The 25,452-nt window shown below is 42.3% G+C and overlaps 1 protein-coding gene across 5 annotated transcripts in view; it reads right to left on the bottom strand.

The window, feature by feature from the left end:
• LCORL (ligand dependent nuclear receptor corepressor like) overlaps positions 1-25,452 on the bottom strand; it is a 104,684-nt gene that overhangs the window by 50,296 nt on the left and 28,936 nt on the right. For 4 of the 5 annotated variants that reach the window (XM_014592455.2, XM_027776652.1, XM_006160609.3 and 1 more), the window contains 2 exons: positions 15,601-15,680; positions 14,619-14,748 (listed from right to left, as the gene is read on the bottom strand). In XM_014592455.2, coding sequence (XP_014447941.1) covers positions 14,619-14,748; positions 15,601-15,648 — 178 coding nt within the window. In that variant the 5' untranslated portion in view covers positions 15,649-15,680. The remainder of the gene's footprint in view (positions 1-14,618; positions 14,749-15,600; positions 15,681-25,452) is intronic. The other variant, XM_027776651.1, reaches the window with a different exon arrangement.

A 25,452-nucleotide genomic window follows, 5' to 3' on the forward strand; every position in this document is an offset into this window, starting at 1 on the left:
AGGGAAAAGAATAACTCCCCTTCATCCACAGACAGTTCAATGGAAATCAGGGAAATGTCTGATAAAGAATTTAGAATATTCATAATGACGAAGCTAACAGAGATGGAAGAGAAGAGAGACAATGAACTGCAGAAGAGGCAGGAGAAAGGAGCTGACGAGTTCCAGGAGGTGAGGAAATTCTTAAAGAATCTAAAAGAGGAATTATACACTTTAAAAAAAGATTCAAATGGATCTGTTAAAGATGAAGGCTATAATACAGGAAGTCAAAATCTCCCCCAAAAGTATTAAAAGCAGACTAGATCATACAGAAAATAGAATCTCAGATGTAGAAAAGAAAATTGCTGGCCTAGAAAAATCTACCACAAAAACTGAGAAAAGTGCCCCCAAAATGAGAATAATATACGAGAAATACAGATACCATCAAACATCCAAACATCTGTATAACTGGTATCCCAGAAGGTGAAGGGACTCATAAGGGCATCGATAATCTATTCCATGAAATCCTGCAAGAAAACTTTCCAAACCTAGAGGAGCACTCAAAGATCCAGTCCCAAGAAATACAAAGGACCCCAAATAGAATCAACCCAAGAAGATCTTCTCCAAGACACATTATAGCCAGATGACCAAAACCACAGACAAAGACAAGATACTAAGATTGGCAAGAGAAAAACGGCAAGTTACCTACAAAGGATATCCCATTAGGCTAACAGCAGACCTCTCATCAGAAACAATGCGAGAGAGGAAAGGATGGGAAAATATATTCAAAGTGTTAAGGGAAAAGCAATTTCAACCAAGGATACTGTACCCAGCAAATTATTCTTCATATGGGAAGAAAAGACAAGAACATTCTCAGATAAACAAAACCTGAAAGAATTTACCAACACCAAACCAGATCTCCAAGAAGTTCTCAAGGGAGTGCTATACCAGGAAAATTAAATACAGACACACAGAAATAAGAGTGCAAAAACTAAAAAAATAGCCAACTTAATGGTAGGGACAAGTCTGGAATTGAATATCATATCCCAGAATTTAATTGGGAAGATCGAACCACAACAGAAGATATTAAGTACATGAGATTGAACTGGTGAAATACCACTTTATGACTTTTGACTAAAACATTACTGATTTTCTTCTAGGCTTTGTTTTCTGGTTTTAAGAATTTTTGTCCTGTCTTGAGCTGTTGATAGATTCATGTACCTACTATTTGAACAGAATCCTAACCTGTTTCCTGTCTTTAAGCTCTAAGCAAAGTTTCTTACCATTTCTTTGATTTATTAAAGTTAAAACTGCTTTTCTTGAAATTAGCAGCTGAACTTGCTATTGAAAGTAGTTAGATTATATACGAAATTGTGTGAAATGTCCACAGATGGATGAATGGATTGAAACAGTGTGGCATCTGTACTCCATGGAATACTATTCAGTGATAAAAAACAACAAGGGCCTGGAATGTGATAGAAAGTGGATGAATATGGAAGATCTGCTGCTGAGTGAAGCAAGTCAGGCTATGAAAGAGAGACATTGTACGTCTCCCCTTAACTATACCGACTGAAAGCACTCTACGGCAGAGACTGAAAGCCTGGGGGACACACAAGCATTAAATATCGTTATGGACACTCGAACCAAAGTGGAGAGTGTGGGGAGGGGAGGGGCATAGAAAAATAAATATGGGAGAAAAAATGGAGAGGTAAGGCATTTGTGGGATGCAGATAGGGTTTAGTATTTGTTGATGAGGACATGCAGATATTCTCAACTGGGCTGGACTCTTTACAATCTAAATGATGTTGGGGACCAGCAGTTAGTGTAATGGCTATGTTGCTGAACTCCCATGTAGCTGACCACAGTTCAAGTCCTGGACCCAGTGGCTTAAACTCATGCAAGGCGTGTGTGCGTGTGTGCCCAAGATCCCAAGATGAGAATGGAGGAGAAGGGATTGCAGTGCGGCCATCCCCCCTGGGAGGGTGATTTCTCGCTTTCTGTCTCTCTATCTCTGTCTTTCTGGTGAGCGCATGCGCCCTGTACCAATAAAAATAAATAAATAAATAAATAAATAAATAAATAAGAGACTTGCCTGTCTCTCTCTCAGGCAAGTCTACATACCCTCTAGCAAATGTAAAAAGAAAAAAAAAGCTCTTTTAAAAATGTGCCTAGGGAACCAGCAGTTAGCGTAATGGCTATGTTGCTGGACTCCCACGTAGTCGACCGCGGTTCGTGTCCCGGACCCGGTGGCTTAAAACTCACGCCGGGCACGTGTGCGTGCGTGCCCAAGATCCCGAGAGGAGAATGGAGGAGAAGGGATTGCGGCGTGACCATCCCCCCTGGGGGGTGATTTCTCGCTTTCTGTCTCTATGTCTCTCTCTGTCTGTCTGGCGAGCGCACGCGCCCTACAGTGAAAATCTCTCTCAAAAAAAAAAAAAAGAAAGTGCCTAAAAGCAGGATATACATTTGTAAATGCGTTGCCCTTCCCCTCTCTGCCAGGAAAACAGAAGTCAATCACTGAAGACAGCTCTAGAATCTTACCAGCCCCAAAAGGGTATAAGCGCAATCTACACACAGAATGTATTAACTAGTCTCCATCTTCCACGCGTTTCTCTATATATTTCCATTGCCACACAAAACCCTTAGAAACTCAAAGGCCTTTTCCTTTAACTTGTCACTTTCCTAGAAGTATGTATGGAAAAGTGTTTTATTCCTTCAATTCTGTATTTTTATCTAGCACCTTTTCCCCCCAAGTTTATCCATTTCTTCCATGAGAGAAGAAGAGAAATGGCCACACTCAACAAGGTCCCCAGCCGGGATCCGGCCCTACCCTCGGGCAGCTTCATGGCTGTGCCCAGGGAGCTCCCAGGAAGGGAGTCAGGACCTCCCCAGTGGGCCGAGCTGTGCTGTGGCCTGGCTCCCACAGCAGTCCAAAAAGGCAGCATTGTGGGTTCTGTGGTCCTCAGCTTTTGGTCTGCTTGATCACTCCGGATTCAGGGACTCTTCCTTGTATTCCAACATGTGATCACTATGACATTTACTTTCATGCATAAAGTTCCCCACACCGAGCCACTGTGAACACCTTCGAATTCCTCCCAAATCCTTCTGATATGTCCTGAATCTAAAGACTTCACTTCTTTTTGATACACCAAAAGATGTTCCACTTTAACTTTCTACTTTCTTGTCATGACTTGGAATCGACCAATCTTTCAAATACGTTTCTTCTTGCTGTGGAGGAACTGCAATCAGGAGTGAGGTCTTGATGCTAAATGTGGCCCCTGACAGTGCGACAGCACTGCTTCAGGAATCCCAGAGTACTAATGAAGATACGTAAGTCATCGTGCGTTCACGCTGATACCTCCGACGCCAATCTGAGACCACACGCACTTCTTTTCCTTCTGCCATTTCTGTGTTTTTATGCCGTCCTTCCAAAGTAAACATCCTTCAGAATTACTACACCAATACTAACGACAGCAAATCTACTGAATAAAGTTCAAAATGTGTACCCTTAGAATATAACCCACTGAGAGCACAGAGCACTATGTTAATTATTTGAATTAATCTTTCCTTCGTACTATATTATCAATGTTAAGAGTCTCAATTTTATTTTATTTTATTTTATTTTACTTTATTTTGTTTCTGTATTCAATCACTGGGCTCCCTTTCCCATTATTACTGAGTTAATTTTATTTCTGAAGATGTACAGAATCAACTTGTCTCAAAAGTAAAAAATCTGAGACGTTTCCCTTATTTTCCTCTATCTTCCATTATACTTTTCTTGTCTACACCTAAAGTAATCCATTTCACTAGTTTCTACTTTTTCTTTTGAATTTCTTTGTACAAAAGTAAGCAAACAGATTCAAATATACTTAAAAGTGTGTGTGTGTGTGTGTGTGTGTATAGATATCTAGGGAGTCCAGTGACATAGCCATTACGCTAACTGCTGGTCTCTTAGTAACCATTCTTCATGGATGGGTGATTTCTAACGTCCTGCTACTATACATAATGTGATAATGAGTATCAACCTCCTCTGCTGTTGAACAAGGACGACCGGGTAATTTCTCAGTTGGACAAACGTGCGTGCAGTTTTCATAGATGCTGCCTGCTCTGTTCTGAATGTGTCCCCAGACTCATGAGTTAGAGACTTCGGTCCAACGCGGGGCTGTGGGCGAGGACTTCTGGGAGGACAGAGCGCCAAGGAACCAATGATCACCTCTGTTCAGCGCTCGAGGCAGGGTGCTGGGTCCTTGTTTAGGACTCTGTCTGCTGCCACCTGAGGACACAGGGCTCCCCCTCTCTGGAGGATGCAGGGTTCCAGGCACCACCTTGGAAGCAGAGACGCAGCCACTGAACAGAATCTGCTGGCACCTTGGTCTTGAACTTCTGGGCCTCCAGAAGCTTGAGAAATACATCTCTGTTCTTTACAAATGACCCAACTCCGGCGTTACGCTGTAGCAGCACAAGACCGAGTAAGAGGAGTAAGACACTGGCTACTACGACTGTCTCCTGTCTCTGTAGGGAGCGTACACTTCGCATCTCCAATCGTGATGGGTTAAATAACCATTTCCTCAAAAGTTTCCGAGCACAGAGCTGTCAGGCTTCTGAATTTCTGCCCATCTAACAGACGGGAAATGGAAACAGCAGTTTCAGTTCGTGCTTCTACCCTGAGCTTAAGCGACTGCATATCTTTCTGTTGTCTATAACACTGTGCTTTGTCTTTTCTTTTTTAATTGACCATTTTGTCTTTTATCCCCTGTAATTTTTTTTTTTGGGGGGAGAGATTTTTGCTATAGGGCACGTGTGCTCACCAGACAGACTGAGAGAGACATTAGAGACAGAAAGCGAGAAATCACCCCCCAGGGGGGATGGTCACGCTGCAATCCCTTCTCCTCCATTCTCCTCTCGGGATCTTGGGCACGCATGCACACACGCCCGGCGTGAGTTTTAAGGCACCGGGTCTGGGACGCGAACCGCGGTCGACTACGTGGGAGTCCAGCAACATAGCCATTACGCTAACTGCTAACTGCTAGTACTCCCCCTGTAATTTTTAAGCATTCCTTAAAGTAAGCAATTTAAATACACATATTAACTATCTGTAATATAAACTGCAAATATATTCTCCTAGTTTTCCATTTGTGTTTCAATTTTGATTTCTTGGTTGTTGGTTTTATTGTGTTTTTGAGAGATTTTTGCTATAAGGCACATGCGCTCGCGAGACAGATGGACAGAAAGTGAGAAATTGCCTCCTGGGGGGATGGCCACTTGACTCTTGCTATGTCAACTACTTTGGACATCTTTTTATTATCCTTTTTTGTATTGCATTTGACCACACCTATCTTTACAGTATATAACAGTCCTTTCCAGCACGATTACCATGCGAATCAGTCAGGACACATCCACGTCATCAGCAAACAACTCTCTCCCCAGATGGCTGTTTTCATTTTTGTGTTTAGAGATTCAATCGCTATACATCCTTTGGCTTGTAAAGAGAATTTACCCATCAAGAGATACTTCTCAGACCAGTCCAGTTGAGATACTGTACATGCTGTCATTAACAGGTAATGAACCATTTCTGTGTCCCACAAATGTCATGCCACTCCATTTTTTCTCCCTAATTTCCTTTTCTATACTCAAGATCCTGGGCAAGCGCACACATGCCTGGCAGTTCTCCAGCCACTGTGGGGGGGACCTGAACTCTGACGGGCCACCCGCGACCCCGCTTCCATGCGCAGCGCCTGACAGCTGCGAGGCAGGGCTGGGGCTCGAGTGCTCTCTGTCCAAGGAGTGAGGCGATCTGAAGGAGAACAGTCTGCCCAATATCAGGGAATAACTGGACGTTTGTACAGAACAGAACGTGGGCACACGGAAATTAATTCACAATTCTTTATGTGTGTAAAATCTAAAATATAAAACTCACTAGAAGGTAACATAGGAGAAAATCTAGAAGGCCAGCAATTTGTGATGACTTTTTTTGACAGAACAAAAGCCTGGTAAAATAGTAAGTGACACAGTGACTCTCCTCCTGGCGGTAATGGAGGGCAGTCAGTTACTCAGGGATATCACCGGGCAGTTTCTTACAAAGGTAAGAGGAGTCTTGGCACATGACCCAGCAACTACACTTCTAGGTATTTACCTCCTAAGTTGAAAGCTTGTGTCCACATTAAAACCTGTGAGTGTCTACAACAGCTCTGTTCAAACTGCTAAAAACTGGAAGCCACCGAGATGTTCTTCGAAAGGTGAACGAGCATGTCAACTGTGGCAGGCCAGTGGGCACCTCAGCAACCCAGGGAACGAGACCCTGTGCAGGCGCGCGGTCCACACGGCCACCCGGGCAGCTCCAGCTCGAGTCCAGACCTGCTGGTCTAGAAAGCACACAAGGCGTGTGTGCGTGTGTGCGTGTGGGCCCCGAATCCCAAGAAGAGAACGGAGGCCAAGGGGCACGGCATGGCATCCTCCGTGGCGGGGTGGGGGCTTCTCATTTCCCGGCTCTCTCCCTGTCTGTCTCTGGCCAATGTGCATGCCCTCTGGCCAATTAAAAAAAGAAATGAGTTATCAAGCTAGGAAGACACGGAGAGACCATAAATGTATTAGGTTGTTGGAAAAGTCATAATGCATTTTTGCAAAAAACAGAAAAACATGCCATAAGTTTTCTGATGACCCAATATATTAAGTGAAAAAAGTGAAGTGAGAAACTGCAGAACTGGGGGGTCTACACAGCTGCATGATTCCAACTCCACGACCCCGAAAAGAGGCAAAGCTGGAGAGAGGAAAAAGCAGTGTTGGCCAGGGTCTGAGACACCACTGGGAAGAACAGACAGAGGGACAAGCAACCAGGTTCAGTAAAAGCTCCTGATTTGTCTTCACTGTTCCTGTTAAGGAGGCACTCAATACATGGCACCAGAGGTCTTCAGAATAGGGACCTGCAGGCCGTCTCAGAGCGCCCGTCATGCCCCGTCATGCCCCATCACGCATAGCTTTAACGTGCCCGACTGAAGCTTTGAGAAAGGTGTTACAGCCAGCCAAACTTAGCTGCAAGCTGTCTTATTCTGTAAGTAAGAAAAAGTCATGGAAACGCAGATCTGTAGATCCAAGGGATTACAGAGCAAGAGTAATCTTCATTATGGGCAAATACGAAAGGTTCTCTCCACACACACACACGTGCACACACACACACACGCACACATGCACACACACGCGCACACACACATGCACACACACATGCGCACACACACACACGCGCACACACATGCACACACACGCGCACACACACACACACATGTGCGCGCACGCTTTTTTTGGGAGAGATTTTCACTGTAGGGCGCGTGCGCTCGCCAGACAGACAGAGAGAGACATAGAGACAGAAAGCGAGAAATCACCCCCCAGGGGGGATGGTCACGCCGCAATCCCTTCTCCTCCATTCTCCTCTCGGGATCTTGGGCACGCACGCACACACGCCCGGCGTGAGTTTTAAGCCACCGGGTCAGGGACACGAACCGCGGTCGACTATGTGGGAGTCCAGCGACATAGCCATTACGCTAACTGCTGGTTCCCCGCGCACACTCATTTTTTCCCGCTTTTATAGAGAGAGCACATGCTTGTCAGAGACGGGTGGGAGAGTGAGAAAGCACCTCCACTGGGGCACCTCCTCCATTTCTCCTTTCTTTTAGGGGTTTGGGGCATGCACACAAATGCACACAGCATTTCTCAAGCCATTGGGTCCAGGACTCAAACCACTCAGTTGTCCGTGTGGGATCCAGCCACCTTAACCATCAGGTCATGGGCTCGCCCCAAAGGTGCTATATTAAGTTATTTATAAACCAAGTTCCAGGACCAGCAGGTGACATGATGGTTGGGATGCTGGACTCCACATGGCTAACTGCGGTTTGAGACCTGGTGGCTTGCTCTCTTACTTTCCCTCTCTCTCTGGTGAATTAAAATAATAATAATAAATAAAGTTAAATAAAATAATTATTTAACACAAAAAATAATTCCAGGGGCCAGCGGGTGGCTGTATTCCCACGTGGCTGACTGTAGTTTGAATCCCCGGCTTGGCCACTTGCTTTCTCACGTCCCCTCTCTATATCTGGTGAGCAAACAGACTTTATAAATTAAGAAAAAAAAAAAAAAAGAAAAAAAGAAATTAAACAAATAATTCTTTATAAAGTTCCAAATCACATTTTGTCAAGTGAGGGGCACACAACTGAGAGGTGAACCCAAGGCTGGTCACGTGACTGACAGTCTGCAGGGTAGCCACTCTCCATTGCACCATCAAACCCAGCTAGGTCTTCCATTTCTTTCTTTTCTAGGATTCTGCCAGAGGGCAGATACACTCACTGGAGAGACAGGGAGAGAGAAAGTAAGAACTCTTCCCTCAAGTCATCATGTCTGAGACTCGGACTACAGCTGGCCAGGGGCAGTGCAGCACCTTAACCACTATGGCACCTGCTGACCCAGCCTTCCACTTCCTATACACATCTACCGATCATTTTACCATGCAAGACGGAGTCAAACCGACGAGTAATAATGTTAAAAAATGTTCTGGCTGGCCTAACTGCTACCCTGGATATAGAAAACAGCTCACTCTAGTTCTGAACAGGAAGGGAGCCCACTTTCCCTTTCCACGCATGCAGTAAGGCTGCCACGCTCACGTCACTCAATGACAGTCCGCCCCGCCCTGCAGGGAAGTCCGACTAGCTACGGCACGGGACATGAGCCGCTTCCCGAGATGTGCTGCTGTCCTGCCACCTTCGTCTTTCCTGTCTTCCGGGACCCTGGCATTTCTGAACCTTCTGGGTGTCCTCCAGAGATCTCCAGGCTGGGACCTGACCGCTGTGAGAGTGAGAGTGAGACCAACGCGGTGAGGAAAAGAAGTCGTCTCAGCCAACGGCTGGGAGAACTGAATACTCATGTGCAGAAAAATGAAATGACCCCTCCCCTCTCTCCATGAACAAGAGTCAACTCAAAAGAGGTTGAAGATGTAAATGTAGAGCCTCAACTATAAAACTATCAGTAGAAAACATAGGAGAAACTCTTGAAAACATTCGAGTAGGCAAAGATTTCTTAAGTAATACTAGTAAAATACAGGAAATAATGCCAAAAATAAGTGGGATTACATCAAGCTAAAAAGTTTCCTCACAACAAAGGAAACAATAATTAGAGTGAAAAGCAACCCTTGAAATGGGAGAAAATATTTGGAAATTATCCCTGAGAAAAGGGATTGATAACCAGAATATACAGGGAACTCATTTATTTAAAAAAAAAAAATAAGGGATGAGCAGATGGCATATTTGCATTGCTGGACTCCAACATAGTCAACCATGGTTCAAGTCCCAGACTCAGAGGCTTATGACTCATACTGGGGACATGTGCATGCACGCCCAAAATGCCAAGAGGAGAAGGCATTGTGGCATGGCTATCCCCTTGAGAGGTGATTTCTCGCTTTCCATCTCTCTGGCACATGCAGGCACTCGATAGCAAAAGTCTCTCTTAAGAAAATTAATATACAATACAAAGATGAGCAAATAAGCTGAATAGATAACTCTCTACGGAAGACTTGTGAATGGCCAAAAGGCATAGGGAAAACCGAATTCTCTTGTCATAAGAGAAATGCAGAATAAAACCATAATAAGATGCCGTTTAGCCCCAGTTACAATGGCAAAGATCGAATGTAAAGAACAAGTGCTAGTGAAGCATGGTGAAAAGAGAACCCTCTTCAACTGCTGTGGGGTTGTAAAATTAGTACAATCTCTGTTGAAAACCATATGGAGATTCCTCAAAAACTGATGTGTCCAAAAGCTGATGACTGGCACATACATACTATGGAATATCACTCAGCTGTAAGAAACAATGAGACCCTCTTGTTTGATTCAAAGTGGATGAACACAGAAGATTTACTGTTGAGCAACGTGAGCCAGACTTGGAAGGACACACACTGTATATCCCCCCACTCAATCTGTACCAAGTATTTATACTATGTGGCAGAAAAGGAAGTATCTGAAGATATGGCTGTGCAGAGTATGAGCGTAGGAACTAGAAATGGTAAGGTAGGGGAGTGTGTGGTAAAGGTGGGTGTGGAGTACAAAGGGAAGAAACAATCAACAGAAAACTGTAAAGTGCCCTGTTGAAAAATATATATAACATATACCTCATGATGCAGATTTTAAATAAAATGTCAAATTACTCTGACAATAAAAAAAATTAGTAATAAATAAATAAATGGAGTCAAACAGACGAATAATAATGCTAAAAAATGTTTTGGCTGGCCTAACTGCTACCCTGGTACCTATCAAGTACGCTAACATCAGCATGACTTGGCTCATTTCATGATACAGCATAGATCTTAAATAGTAAGTGTCTGAACAGAAAAGGGTATACATTCAGAAAAGGCATGGAAAACTTCACATGTACCAATTAATTTAAGGCAAAAAGATTGGTTAAAAGAAACTTTCAACTAACTATCAAGTCCATGAAGAAAATCTCCAGGAAAAAATGATCAGGACAGTGGTAACATGAGGCTAAACATGTGGGGGAGCCAAAGACAAAGCAGAACACTCCATCTCGATGAAAGACAGCCGCATTTTATGACATTTATGACGTTTTCAGAAGCATCGTTTGTTCGACTACTACCTGCATACTACCTGTGCAATTCAGTCAAGTCTCTTCCTTAATTTAAAAATAAAAGATGAGAGGTCAGTAGGTGGCATAGTGGTTAAGGTGCTGGACTCCCACATGGTAGATCGCACTGAAAGTCCTGGACCTAGTGGCTTGGAAATCATGCCGGCACGTGTGTGGGTCGGCCCAAAATCCTGAGAGGAGAGTGGAGAAGGGACTGTGGCATGACCATCCACCCTGAGAGGTGATTTCTTACTTTCCTTCTCTCTATCTCTCTGTCTCTCTGCAGTGAGCACATGCACCCTAGGGCAAAAACCTAAACAAATTTAAAAATTAAAAAATAAAATATGACATATATTTCTATGTTCTATGTTCCTATGTTCTTCTATGCAAAAATGTGCCATGACTTTTCGGATGACCCAATGTCTCATAAGGATAGCTATGGACAAGAATACGCACACAGACACAGACACATACACACATACACACACACACAGACACACACACACACACACGTCCTTATGTTAATCGGCATTCAAGACAAACTGATATCTGAAATATACACAATAATACTGTCTCAGAAAGAAGGGAAAGGTAAACCATATGTAGGTGGCTAAGTAAGTTACTACATCCAATCGAGTAAGTGAAGTTTGAATACCACCTAATACTTACAGAAAGTAGAAAACACCTGGGTATAGTTTATCTTAGTATTCACTCACTCATTTGTTTATTCTAGAAATATTTACTGAGAACTGAAGATGTGACAGGTACAGTCCCAGATTCTGAGGACTTTTCAATAAACAAAGCTAAGACCCTGCTATTATGAAGTTTTCATTTTACTACAGCACTCTAGTTAAATTTAGGGTTAATTTTAGGGAATTTAATTTTGAAACATTTCTAAAGTAAAGAATATATAAAACCATGTAAAAGTTCTCTTATGTACCACCCTCCCCCAACTCTATTTATTCAACAGTGAAAGAGCATTTTTGATGAGTCTCTGATTTTTAAAAAATATTTATTGTTTTATTTGTTATTATTTTTTAATTTGACCAAAGAGAGACAGAGAGTGAAACAGAAAGCGAGAAAGCAAGTTGCCAGATCCAGGACTTGAGCTGTGGTCAGCCATGTGGGAGTCCAGCGCCTCAACCACCATGCCACCTGCTGGTCCCAGGCGAGCCTCTAATTTTACGAGTTTATCTAAATTATACTCTGCTTAAGTAATAGGCTTCCTCCCAAGAAAACTTAAAGGCAGTGGCATTTCCATAATCTATTAATAAACACTATAAGGAGACTAATCACTACATTGTTCACAGGAAAAAAAAAACCTATGAGCAATATAGTACATTTCACATAGTTCCTCTCTCTATCTAATTTAAATAAATAATTCTAATCCTAGGCTGCTAAATTGCAGAAAACGAGAAGTTCCTTAGGACTTAAAAAGTATCTCTACTCAGTACTTAAAAGAGTATAAATGCCCCTTACCAAAAACCTTTCACTTTTTAGTTTCTTTTTGAGGGCTCAAATACTTAGAATGCAGAACTAAGAAACATGTTATTCACCTTCTGTGAGTCTCATTATTTCCTACATGTTAAAACTGTAACAATACTACCTAACTACTCAATATTGTTTAGAAATTAAATAAGGAATAAAAAAGGCTTAGTATCAATCATAATTAATGACTTCGATTATCACTTTCCCTAATGGTATTCTCAATAAGACTTTGCATTTATCATTAGCATCATAACAAGCCAAAAGTTGGGAAAGACACAATAATAATAGCAAAAGGTTTATTTATGTTTTAGCAAGACGATCAACATAAACACAGTTTTCAAACTAAGGGATTTAAAGCATCAGTAACACCAATGCTACCAATATAAAAAATTCCTAAAAATGAATAAATTTGGAAAATTTTCAGAAAACAAAATTTTGCTTCCCTAGCAAGATGCTTTATTAACATTTCTTTGCTACTTCAAAGCCTCAGAAGTATGGTGGGGAATGTCTTCATAAAGCCCGTGGAGAATGTACAGTATGAAAAGCCATGCATGGGTTTCAGTATTTTTTTTTTTTGCACCAAAATAAGGTCATACTTCAATTCCATTTCCCATGAACTTTCTGAGGTCTCTGCATATTTCTTGTTTTCAAAAATATTTCTTGCCTTTTATTTCAAAGTAGACTTCGCAGCACAATTCCAAAAAGAAACACAGCTGTTAAGATCATGATTATTACTATTTTCTAGCCCCATCCTGGCCAAATCGTATTGGAAATTTCTAAAATTACTTTATCAAAAGAAAATAAAAAAGCAAATAACAAAAACATATCCAGGTAAAGGAGTAAAAGACCCTTATGCTTAATTAAATTTGGAAAGTGAGGATAAATCACACAAAAAAAGGAATTAACAAAGATGAGACCTTAAATAAAGCAAAAAACACTAACAAGAATCTTTAAAAACTCTACAATCTTTCCAAGGACCTTGAAGAAAACTAATAAATCCCCAAATGGAGAGGTCACTAAATATCCAAGAACACTCACCCAACCACTGGGAGAAGACCTCTTGCAGACCCAGATGCTTGAATCAGCTGAAATAGTACCAAGTTTTTACTGATTACTCTTAACAGGGCAGTGGAGCACAGGCTAACTCCATACTATGAAAAACTAAAGGTTATTATTTATTGACAACTCTAGTAACTAGTATTACAACGACTTAAAGGACAGGAGACTGATTAGGAAGTTCCAAGCAGACGGAATGTACTATGCTCACGTGTATAAACGCATACATTCCCCTCATCACATCGTGATCTATCTGCTAATACTGCTTCCTATGCATGTCAGTACACTGGCAGAGTATACCACAAACTTAAGGAAAGCATGAAAAATATTATTTACATTGATTCAGACCAAAAATTTTGAAAAATAATGTGTTGTTTTAAAGATAATGCAAATTTCTCAACTTCAGCAACACAAGAAAAGGCTTTTAGTCCCTTGTTCTTAAAAAAAATTCAGTTCTTAACTAGGTCTTTGAATTAAACTAAAGAGTCTTCTAATCAGAGGATTGTCATATTTCATTCAACACATAAAAGACTCATAATACTTAAAATTAAGACTCCTTTCTCAAAGGTCAGGCCTATTTTCAACATTACAGATTAAAACAGGACACTTATCATTTTAATAGAAGGTATCTGACCTTACCTAATTTTAAAGGAGAACAGAATAGAGTCAACGCCTAGATGAGAATATGGCAATCTTTTTAAACTAAAAGCTGAGAGGTAGGGTAATCCCACTCACCCAAACACACGCCATAATAACTTAATCAAAGGTCCACGCGGTAAAAAATAAGGCACCCTATTACCACAGATATTTGGCCAAGAACAAAACGATAAATAAGTACAACATTATATATTTTTATATTGTTCCCAAGAAACTAAAATATAAAATGACTTCTGCCTAATACCTGTGTATCAAGTAAAGGAATACGTGAGACAAGAACCTTTTGGTCTGAATAGTTCAGACAGACAAGAAGTAAAAAACAACACTGGCCTTTGGCGTTAAGTAAGCACACTGAAGCTACCGGGGATATGCTGAACCAGCAAGCCAGCACGTGTACTTCTGCCTGGCGGAGAGAGTTCACCTGGCAGAGCAGAGCAGCTTTGCAACATGTACAGCTGCACTCACTGCACAGCAAACCACTTCTCAGGTCTTGAGAACAGCAATGAAATAGGACAGAGCAGAAGCAGAAGGAAAAACGTTTCTAAGCTGCCTACAGTAGAAAAAAGAAATTAGACGATACAGGTGGGGAGAGATTTGAGGGAAGAATTCTGAAAAGAAATGACTAATTCAAGACTACCAGTAGAGTGATTAAGAATTCCACTGCTCTAAAAACATAAAAAAAAAAAGAAAGAAAGAAAGAAAGAAAGAAACTTAAGGAAAAAGAAAGGAAAAAAGAATGAAGTAGAACTGACATAAATTTCTGTTTAAGTTCCAACATTTTTATATTTCTACTGCAATTTTTAAAAGAGAATGTACACTAATATTACCTTTCTTTCGAAAGAGTGCATTTAGGTAATTTTCTGCTTGGTATTCAATCTTATCAGTGTTGGACTGGCCCTGAGATGATAGCTCCTCTGTTGGTGTTGACTGTGAAGAATCAAGAGATGGTATACAATCCTAAATGTGAAGAAAACAACATACGAAATCGCTTTTTACTTACACATAAAGTTTCATTAAAAACGGCAAAAAGTGAATTCTCTAAATGCTCGTTTATTTTACCTTATAACATATATCAGTTCATACAGAGGAAACATAAAATTTGGAGCAGATGTCAGGAAAAAACTGAGCTCTGACCAATGGCCAGAAGAGCCTATTCCTCAGCAAAACTGTAGTCAAAACAGGGAGAGGCAAAGTACGCTGCAGAGTAACTTCACTGAGTGGCATGCAGGGACGGAATCCTATCAGAAAGTCTTACCAGCCAAGCCAATGTTAGCCACTCGTGTGACCCAAGCTGGCAGAGTCTCAAGTGCCCATTTCTTCTCAGTCCTTCCGACAAAGGAAGGCCAGGAGTCAGGACATGAGCGCACGCAGCGAGCCTCAGGTACAGCGGGCGCGGCTGCTCATCGCCTGTACGACGGGGGCAACCCGAAGACGCCAAGGTCGACGGAGACCCCGCTGTGTACTGGCCAGCTCCCTGCCACTGACTCCCCACAGCCAGACTGAAGGGTGTCGTGGGCCAGCCCGGGCCTCCAAGCTCACCCTGTATGTTACACCTCAGCACAAAACAGATTTCTACGGAACATTATGAGTTCCGTACAACTAAGGGAACAATAAGAAAGATATCAGAAATAAGCAAAAAGTTGAGTTTTCTAGAACCTTCACATGGAAGTTAATGTTAGACTTCCAACACAAGACTTTAAATATTATTTTCATTTACTAAGATCTCAACTTCCACTGTGAATCACAAATTTTCAAAACAAATTAAGTTAAAAAATGTGTTAGAAATAATTTAAAGGCACTAAAACTTACACTGACTGCTTCTCTTTGTAGGTTGCAAAATGAACATTTTTCATCCATAGACCAGTCAGTCAGCTCTTCCGGTTCACAGTCTTTAAAACAAAAAAAGATATTAATTAAAGATAGTAACTTTGTTAAAACAAAACGACTACCCTCCACAGCAATGGTCCACATAATTAAAACAAACATAAAAACTACTAACAGTAAGGGAAAAGCCCTGACTTTAAAATTAAGCTGACGAAGAAGGTAAGATGGTGGAATGGCAGTTCTGAAAGGCAGTCCACCACGGAAGCGGGGGTCGTGGAGACGGGGATGACTAGGGCCCAGAGGCCACTCTGCGCATGCTGGGCACCTGCTTGACCATGGCCGGGCTGGCTGAGGTTGGGAGCGGGCTGCAGCACCAGACCTTGGGGGTGGAGGAAGTGCTGTCTCTCTCTCTCTCTCTGTGTCTCTCTTGGTCATGGAGTAAACACGTTTTTTGAAAAATTAAGTAGATGTCATCTAGAAAGAAGTAGAGGCTCTGAGGAAGGCACCCTTGTGCTATTAGGGAGCCAAGCTGGTTAGAAACAACTCGGCAGAGTTTCCAGTGTCACTAGCCTTCTGAATGAGTCGATTTATTATTAGCAATTAATTTTAATTTCATTTGTATTTTGCTATGGAGGAAATCAGAAGGGGGCGATACTGAGAGGAAAGGAATACCCTTCCTGCGTGATGCGAGACAACAAGGATGAACAGAAGCAAGTCCCAGAAAAAGCCCGGATTTGACAAAATAGGATGAGGTCCCAGAAAACAAGTAGAAATTCACAACCCAAAAGTTCAATATAAATATATATATTTTTAAAATAATCATTTTATTTAACTTTATTGATTTAATTTGACCAGAGAGGGACAGAGTGAGAGAGAGAGAGAGAGAGAGAGAAGGAAAGTAAGAAAACAAGCTGCCAGGTCCAGGACTTGAACTGCGGTTGGCCCTGTGGAAGTCCAGTGATTTTTAACCAACACACCACCTGCTGGCCCCACAAAAGTTCAATTTTTACTCCACTGTTCAAAGGCTTTGTTGTAACAGTTAAGAGTAAAAATCAGATAAACAGAAAGGGTGTATTACTCAATATAAAACAGATTTTTTTTTCTAGAAAAATAGTCCTTATGACTTAACTATTAGAGTTTTCCAAAAACAAAAGCGTTTCCTGCTAAAGAAATCCTGGATGCAGGGTGGTCCTCAGGCCCCAAATGTGTCCCCAACCATGTGGCCAATGGGGGACGGGCTAAAGCCCAGCTGGCTGTCAGCTCCAGAAGGGCCTACATGGCATTTCTGCAAAGCCTATGGGTGAAGCAGCCCTCGGGATCCAAATGCCTCCCTGGAAGGTGGCTCAGGAGGGGCCAGGGCCAGTCTAGCTGGGAGGTCCAGTGGCACTTGTGCACCCGTGGGGTGGCCTTCAGTACCCAAACGTGCCCCAGCAGGGCAGTCCAACAGGAGTAGGAGGCGCGCTGTCCCCTGACCTGCAAGCCCACAAAGCCTGCAGGTAAGGTCCAGGTTGGGGTGGCCCTGAAGACTGGGATGCAGCCTGGCAGGGTGGCCAGGTGCCTGGAGGCCAGCCTCGGCCGTGAGGCTCGGGTGAGGCCTGCTCATTAACGCCCAGGTGCAGGACAGCCTTCAAGACATAACCGCCCAGCAAGGCGATCCGCCCACGGGCTTTACGGAAACGTCATGTGGCCCTGTCGAGCTGACAGCCAGCTGGACCTGGCCCACCTGCCTTGGTCACATGGTCAGGGACACATTCGGGACCTGAGGGCCACCCTGCATCCAGGAGTGACAGGTAGGCCATCAGGTCCCCGTGCCCACCGCCTCCACACACCACCTGCCAGGTCCCGCTCGGGTTCTGACTGCTGCCCGCTGTGCGCTCGGCGACCACCGACCACCGGCCCAGGGCCTGCGTGGCCCGCCAACCTCAGTGGCTGAACAGAACAGGGTAACAACACAGACTGTAACAACACTGGATGAGCTACAGAAGGAAACAGTTCCAGGGGACGAGAAAATCCTTCTATCATATCAACGAGGAATTCAATAAAGAAACATCTTAAAAAAAAATTCTGGAGATGAAGCAGGCGGCGTAACAGTGAAGGCGCTGAATTCCAACATAGCTGACTGCAGTCCGAGTCCTGGATGCAGCAGCTTGAAACACGTTGGACACAGATGTGCATGCCCAAACCTCGGGGGACGGGGGAGGAGAGATTACAGCATGGCCATCCCCCTGGGATGACTGGGGATTTCTCACTTTCCCGCTCACTGCCTCTCTCCAGCGAGCGCACGTGCCCTATGACAACACATAGACAAACAAACTAAACGATTTTTAAAAAAAGAAGAGCCTCTCCAAGGTTCATCATAGTCAAATCTCACAAGGCAAAGAAAAATGAAAGTGGACCCCATCTCTCACCATTAACAACAGCAACTCAAAGTGGATCAAAGACCAAAATGTAAAGCCTCAATCTAAAACCCCTGTGGAACGCACAGGGCAGCAGCTGGAGACATCGGAGCAGGCAAGGACTGCTAATAGGGTCCCTGAAAGGCAGGCAATGGCTCAGAAACAGGCAGGCGGGCCACGTTGGACCAGAAACCCTCTGCACAGCTGGGAAGAGCGAAGAGCCAGCCATGGGATGCCAGGACAGACCTCCAAACGGGCTTCCGGGATGGGGTCACCCGTCAGAGCAGAGCACTCTAGCAGCTGGCCTGCAGAAAAGCTGCTCACGTGGGAAACGAGGTGCTGTCGCCTGACCCACAGTGACTCACTGAGGTGCAAAGCTGAGAGAGGTGAGGCGGATCTGAGAGACAGACTGTGTCTCCGCGATGCAGTCCCAGTCCATGGCAGAAACCAAGGACTCGAAGGACCGGAGGCACAGAGGGCACCGCAGGCCCCAGACTGCGGGGGCACAGAGCTGGTGGCGGGGGGTAAACACATAGCCTAAAAACTAGCAGAAGAGCTACGGGTGTTCAGAACAGCAATGGTCTTCCCGGAAGACGACAGGTGGGGTACTATCCGCGATTTGGTGATCACACACGAGTGTCTGCTTTGAAAAACCGTACTGAACCCTAAAACCTGAATCGGAAATCATGCAACAAGGGGCCGGTAGGTGACGCGAAGGTTACGGCGCTGAACTCTCATGGCCGACTGGGGGTCGAGTCCCAAAACTCGGTCCTTGGAGGCTTGAAAAAATCACCAAGGGCACGAGCCCAAAATCCCAAGAGGGGAGTGCGGAAGGGATTCCCACTGGGGGTGAGTTCTCTCTCCCTCTCACTGTTTCTATCTGGCGAGTGCCCATCCCCTATGTCAAAAACATTTTTAAAAATTTTTAAAAAATTATAAAACTAAAGAAATTAGTCACTGCAAAACGATGCCAAACGAAACACTGAGATGTAAGTAAAAGGTCTTAGATATGAAGAATGGCACATTTTAGACCTGCCCTGCGAATCTGGTTCTGAATGGACACCACCCCCCGCTGGAGACAGGCCTGAGCCAGGCGCCTTCTACACACCCTGGCGGCTCTGGGACTAGCTCGGAACTGTGCTGTTTCACGTCGATGAAGAAGGAGCAGGGACAGTCTGACTACTGCCACCACCGCCGCGGCTCTCTCCACTGAAGGCCGTACACCCACGAGGACCCGCAGACATCACGAGTGTTGGGATGGCAGACACGGCAGCACGAGGGGGGCAGCAGCACAGGGACTGAGCAGGCCAGACCCAGAGCCCGTCCAGTCAGAAGGCACAGTACGAGGCCGCTACACGGGCAGCCGCCGGGTGAGAATTACAGGGTAAAACCACCGCCACATTCACACGAGTGTCCTCAGGCTGATCACGCCACTCGCTGGCACCCTAGGGTATCCGGCAACCTCCGCAGCCAGCCTCCCACCAGGACTCAGGCTAGGGCTTTGACAAGAAGCTCAAATAACAATGGTAGGTCAATAGGAAAGGTGGCTTCTTCCGGGTTGTCGACAGTAAGAGGTGACAGCTGTAAACCTGGGACCTGCATTACCCCATGGCAGCCAGCTCAGTTCCCACGAGCAATTCGAACACTTCTGAACACTGACAAGTTCTTAAGAATACGAAGTTGATCCCCAGACCCTGACCTCAAGGTTTAAGGACCTTAAAGGCCTTAACTCCTCTAGTGATGTACAAGATACTAGATAACGCGGAGGTGCTTTGAAAACTGCTGTGTGTGTATACACTGGCAAGACCCCATCCCCACAAGGAGTATTTAACAAAACACATGTTACAGGTAAGAGTTAATAAATTTGAGATTCCCCCCAGTTACATTTCCTTTATGGTTCTTTACCTAAAGCTCACTTAATATTCTATACTTTTATTATACATGTAATATGATTAATGTCACCAAAAAACTAATGGTTGGTGAAAATATATCACGTTCTTATTTAATCATCCATAGTTCACTCTTTCTGATGTCTATAAGCATTTTTTTTTTTTTTTGAGAGGTTTTTGCTATACGGTACGTGTGCTTGCCAGGAAGACAGAGACAGAAAGCAAGAAATCACCCCTTAGGGGATGGTCACACTGCAATCCCTTCTCATTCTCTTCTTGGGATCATGGGCACGCACGCACATGTGCCCAGCGTGAGTTTAAGCCACCGGGTCTGGGACTCGAACCGCAGTCGACTACGTGGGAGTCCAACGACATAGCCATTACGCCAACTGCTGGTCCGATCCATAAGCATTTTTTAACTGTTGTTAAATACTTAAAAATAAATAGAGCTTTTTTTTGTGCCCCAAATGATATTTTTATGAAAAAGTGTAATATATATAAAGGGAAAGAAATATCCCAAACCTGCCACATGAAATCCAGTAAGAAAATTTCAATAGTGAACAAAAACATCAATCAATGGTCTATTATTCTTTTTGAAAAAGTTATATAACTACTATGCCCACCTGCACACTAGAAATACATTTCAGTTCACCCACGGTTCCAACACTCTTCAAAATGAAGGAGAAACATTTTAACTGATTTCACAGTTGTAGGGTTTTCATCCAGTGTCCATTCTTACACGTGGGCCAACTGAAGACTTTTGCAGAATGCTTCTATTCAAGAGGATTCTCTCCACTGTATGTTTTTTGGTGACTAAACTGAAATTGGGTGACTAAAGGCTTATCCACATTCTTTGTTTAAATTTTAATTTATTTTATATGTTATCACTGTACATCACTTAGCTTGTCAGTTGAATTTATCCAACATGAATACACTTCACACCAGTAGAGGATACAAAATACATAATCATCAACAGGTAATAATCCATTTCTGGTTCCCTTAACTATCTTGCCTATTTTCCTCTTACTTTCTTTCCTATACTCTCCCTCTTCTCCCACTCTCTTCCCACATTGTCTCCAGTATCTATAACTATTTTCAAATCTTCTGTGTCCTCTAACCTTGCAGTTTTCACCACAGAGTACAGACAGTCTATATATTAAGTGGAGACATACAATGTCTCTTTCATACTCTGGCTTGCGTCACTCAGCAGTAAATCTTCCATATTCACCCACTTTCTATCAAATGCCAGTGTCTTTTTAAATTGTTTATGGCAGAGTAGTATTCCACAGAATGTATGTACCACACTTTTCCAGTCCATTTATCTGTACGTGGACATTTGGGTTGGTCCCGTTCTTAGCAGCTGTGAATGCTGCTGCAATAAACATCGAGTGCCGGTTCATATGTGAAGGTCTTTGAGGAACCTCCACACTGTTCTCCACAGTGGCTGGACCAATTTATATTCCCACCAACAGTGGAGGAGAGTTCCCCTTTCACCACAGCCCTGCCAGCACTTACCATTTTTGGTTTAATCTTTGCCATTGTGACTGGGGTAAGGTGGAATCTCATTGCGGTTTTGATCTGCATCTCCCTTATGATGAGATATGTTGAGAATTTGTTCATATGCTTTTCGGCTGTCTGTATGTCTGCCTTAGAGAGTTGTTCATTCAGCTCATTTAACCCATCTTTTAATTGGGTCAATAATTTTTTTGGGGATAAGCTGCTTGACTTCCCTGTGCATTCTAGTTATCAGTCCCTTATCTGGAGGTATAGTTTACAAATATATTCTCCCATTCTGAGGGTTGTCAATTCACACTAATTACTGTGTCTTTTGTTGTGCAAAATCTTCTTAATCTGATGTAATCCCACTTGTCTATTTTTGGTATTACTGCCTGTGCACTGGGAATCTTATTTAAGAAGTTCTTTGTCTACCCTAATCTTTCCCAGAGTTTCCCCAGCATTTTCCACCAGTAGTTTTATAATTTGAGGTCTTAGGTTTAGGTCTTTGATCCACTTTGTGTTGATTTTTGTTAATTGTGAGAGATAAGGGTTCAGATTCATCTTTCTGTAGGTGGTTACCCAGTTTTTCCAGCACAATTTGCTAAAGAGGTTTTCCTTTTCCCACTAAGTTGACTGGCACCTTTTGTCCCCTTTCAATAGGCCGTATGTTTTGGGGTTTATTTCTGGGGTCTCTAATCTGTTCCACTGATCCACATATCTGTTTTTGTGCCAATACCATGCTGTTTTGATTATCACAGTTTTGTAATATATTTTGAGGTCAGGGAGTGAGATGCTGCCCACTTTGGATACGATTTGCTAGTATCTTATTTAGAATTTTTGCATCTATATTCATCAGATATTGGTCTGTTGTCTTCCTATTTTGGGAATGAGGGTGATGGAGGCTTCATAACATGAATTTGGGAGGGTTTATTCCTGTTGGATCTTTAGAAATAATTTGAGTAGAATGGAGATTACCAGTTCTTTAAGAGTTTTGTGGAATTCAGAAGTGAAGCCATCAGGATCTTGGCTTTTCTTTGTTAGGAGGTTATTTATTACTGACCCAATCACATTGCTTGTTATGGGTCTATTCAGGCTTTCTATGTCCTCCTGAGTCAATCTTGGTAAATTATGTGTGTCCAGGAATTTGTCCATTTCATCCATGTTTTCTTGTTTGTTGGTGTACAGTTGCTCATAGTATCCTCTACTGATGTTCGGTATTTCTATTATGTCTGTTGTAATACTGCCAATTTCATTGTGAATTTATGTTTCCTTTCTCTCTTCTTAATTTTGTCTAGCTAATGATTTGTCAACCTTATCTTTTCAAATAACCAGCTTTTGCTTTCATTTATTTTCTGTATAGTTCATTTGTTTTCCATTTCATTTATTTCTGCTCAAATCTTTATTATTTCTATTCACCTGGCATTTTTTTTTTTTGGATTTTTGTTGTTGTTGTTTTTCCAATTCCTTGAGTCATGGGGTTAGGTTGTCCACTTAACACCTTTCCATCTTTTTCTCACATACATTAATTGCTATGAGCTTCCCTTTTATAACTGTGTTTGCGGTGTCCTAGAGATTATGGAAACTTGAACACTCATTATCATTTGTTTCCACAAATTACTTGATTTCAGTCTTAATCTCTTTGGTAGCTATGAAGTCATCTGGGAGTAGGTTATTTAGTTTCCATGTATTTGTGTATTTTTGAGGGTATTTTCTGAAATTGATATCAAACTTAATTCCATCATAGTCAGAAAAATATGTTGGATATAGTTTCTATGCCTTGGAATCTGTAAAGGTTTGTTTTGTGCCCTGTCATGCGGCCAATCTTTGAGAAGTTACCATGTAGGATGAGAAAAATGTATATTTTGTCGGTTTTGGGTGAAAAGTTCTATAGACGTCTGTCAAATCCATCTGACTTATGATATTGTTTAGACCCTGAATCTCTTTTCTTATTTTTTAACTCATTGATTTGCCTGAAGATCTGTAAACATTTTCAGTAAGAAAAATACAGGGTTGGTCCCGAACCGAAGTGGTTAAGGGAACCAGATCCCACATGGCCAACCATACAAATTGAATCCTACTTCCAGAAGCTTGATGGAAAATGCTGGACGCATGTGCCTATTCCTAAAATCCTGACAGGACAGAGAAATAGAGGCCATGTGATCATGCTCTATTGGGAGAAGCTTTCTCTCTCTCTCTCCCTCTCTCTCACTGGCAATGGCATGTGACCACAGCAATTTAAAAAATAAAGAAAATATAAATTGTACTTAAAAAATTTTTGTATTTTGAAAATTATCTAATACATGCTTGATGTTGGGGGGAAAAAACCATATATAAAACAAAACCAAAATCATTACATATAAATAGATCCATGTAGTTCAAACCTGTGTTGTTGTTTAAGTAAGTAGCCTGTTATATTTTAACACATATTGAAAAAATTGGAAACAATCTTAAAAGAACTATAGTGAATAGCTTATGTATGTGTATATATGCACATATACGTATCTGTGTATACAAGTTTCTCTCTATATATAGTCTATCTCTATCTCTCTCTATATATATAATCTCTCTCTCTCTATATATATAGTCTATCTCTCTCTCTATATATATATAATCTATCTATCTCTCTCTCTATATAGTCTATCTCTATCTCTCTCTCTATATATATATAGTCTATCTCTCTATCTCTCTCTCTCTATATATATATATGTGTCTTTTGCACACATTTTATTTATTTAATTCCATTTGTTATTATTACTTTTAAAAATTTGATCAGAGAGAGAGAAAGGGAAAATAAAAAAGCAAGCCACCAGGTCCAGGACTCAAACCGCAGTCTGCCGTGTAGGAATCCAGCATCCTTAACCACCATGCCACCTGCCTGCCCCTATGCACCCACGATTTTCTTGTGATATCTAAAAGTAAAAATACTTTTCAACTTGTTTTTAGGCTCTTGATACTTATTAATAAACTGCGTCTTTTAAAGATGGTTATACTGGTTAAAATGAGGGGGCCCTAAATTGTACTAAGTAACCTACAAAAAGTCCTTCTTCACAAACATACTTTGAAAACATCAGATTTTACTGTTAAATATAAGTTAATTGCAGAACCAGCAGTTGGCATAATGGCTACGTCGCTAGACTCCCATGTAATCAACTGCGGTTTGAGTCCTGGACCTGGTGGTTTAAACTCACACCGGGTGCATGTGTGTGTGTGCCCAAGATCCAGAGAGGAGAATGGATGAGAAGAGATTGCAGCATGGTCATCCCCCCAGAGGTAGATTTCTTGCTTTCTGTCTCTCTGTCTCTCTCTCTCTCTCTCCTTTTGGTGAGTGCATGCGCTCTGTAGCAAAAACCTCTCCAAAAAAATTAATTAATTAATAAGCTAATTAATTAATTTCAATTTGACTGTGAACTTTTTTCCTTTGGAACAAGTTGGATAAAATATAATGGTAAACATGTAACAAACATTAGAAATCAGAATTTTTGGTAAATATGAGAAAAAAACATTTATGGTTTAAAGATGTATAATGTAACTTGGCGGTTCATCACTGGGCAGAGGAAGCCAGATCCCACACGGCGACCAGAGTCCGCATCCTGGCTCTGGAGGCTTACATGCTGGGCATACGTGTACATGACGAAGATCCTGATGAGATGGAGAATTAGAGGAAACATGAGTGGGGCGTGAACAGGCACCACTGGCAGGTGCTTTCTCTCTCTCTCTTGCATATATGCATGTACGTTCTGGCATAAAAAAATTTAAAAGAAAATATAAGATGGAATTAGGAATATCCTTTTGACACAACAACTGAAAAGAAAATCAAAGCAAGTCACTCCAAATGAGAAATGTGTCCCTGATACTGTTGTTATTGATTGGTATCGGCACCATTAAGACCAACATTACCACCCAAGAGACTTCCTTCTTGAACAATAGGAACAAAGGCTCTGCTTCTTTCAAAAACTATGGCAGTGAAGAGCCTAGTTTCCAGGTTAGACACTCGTTCCCCTTACATCTTATAGGCTTAGGCAACTTTCCCAGACTCAGTAAAAATAAAAAACACT

The sequence above is a fragment of the Tupaia chinensis genome, unplaced genomic scaffold (genome assembly GCF_000334495.1).
Source record: "Tupaia chinensis unplaced genomic scaffold, TupChi_1.0 Scaffold000695_1, whole genome shotgun sequence".
Lineage (NCBI taxonomy): Eukaryota > Metazoa > Chordata > Mammalia > Scandentia > Tupaiidae > Tupaia > Tupaia belangeri.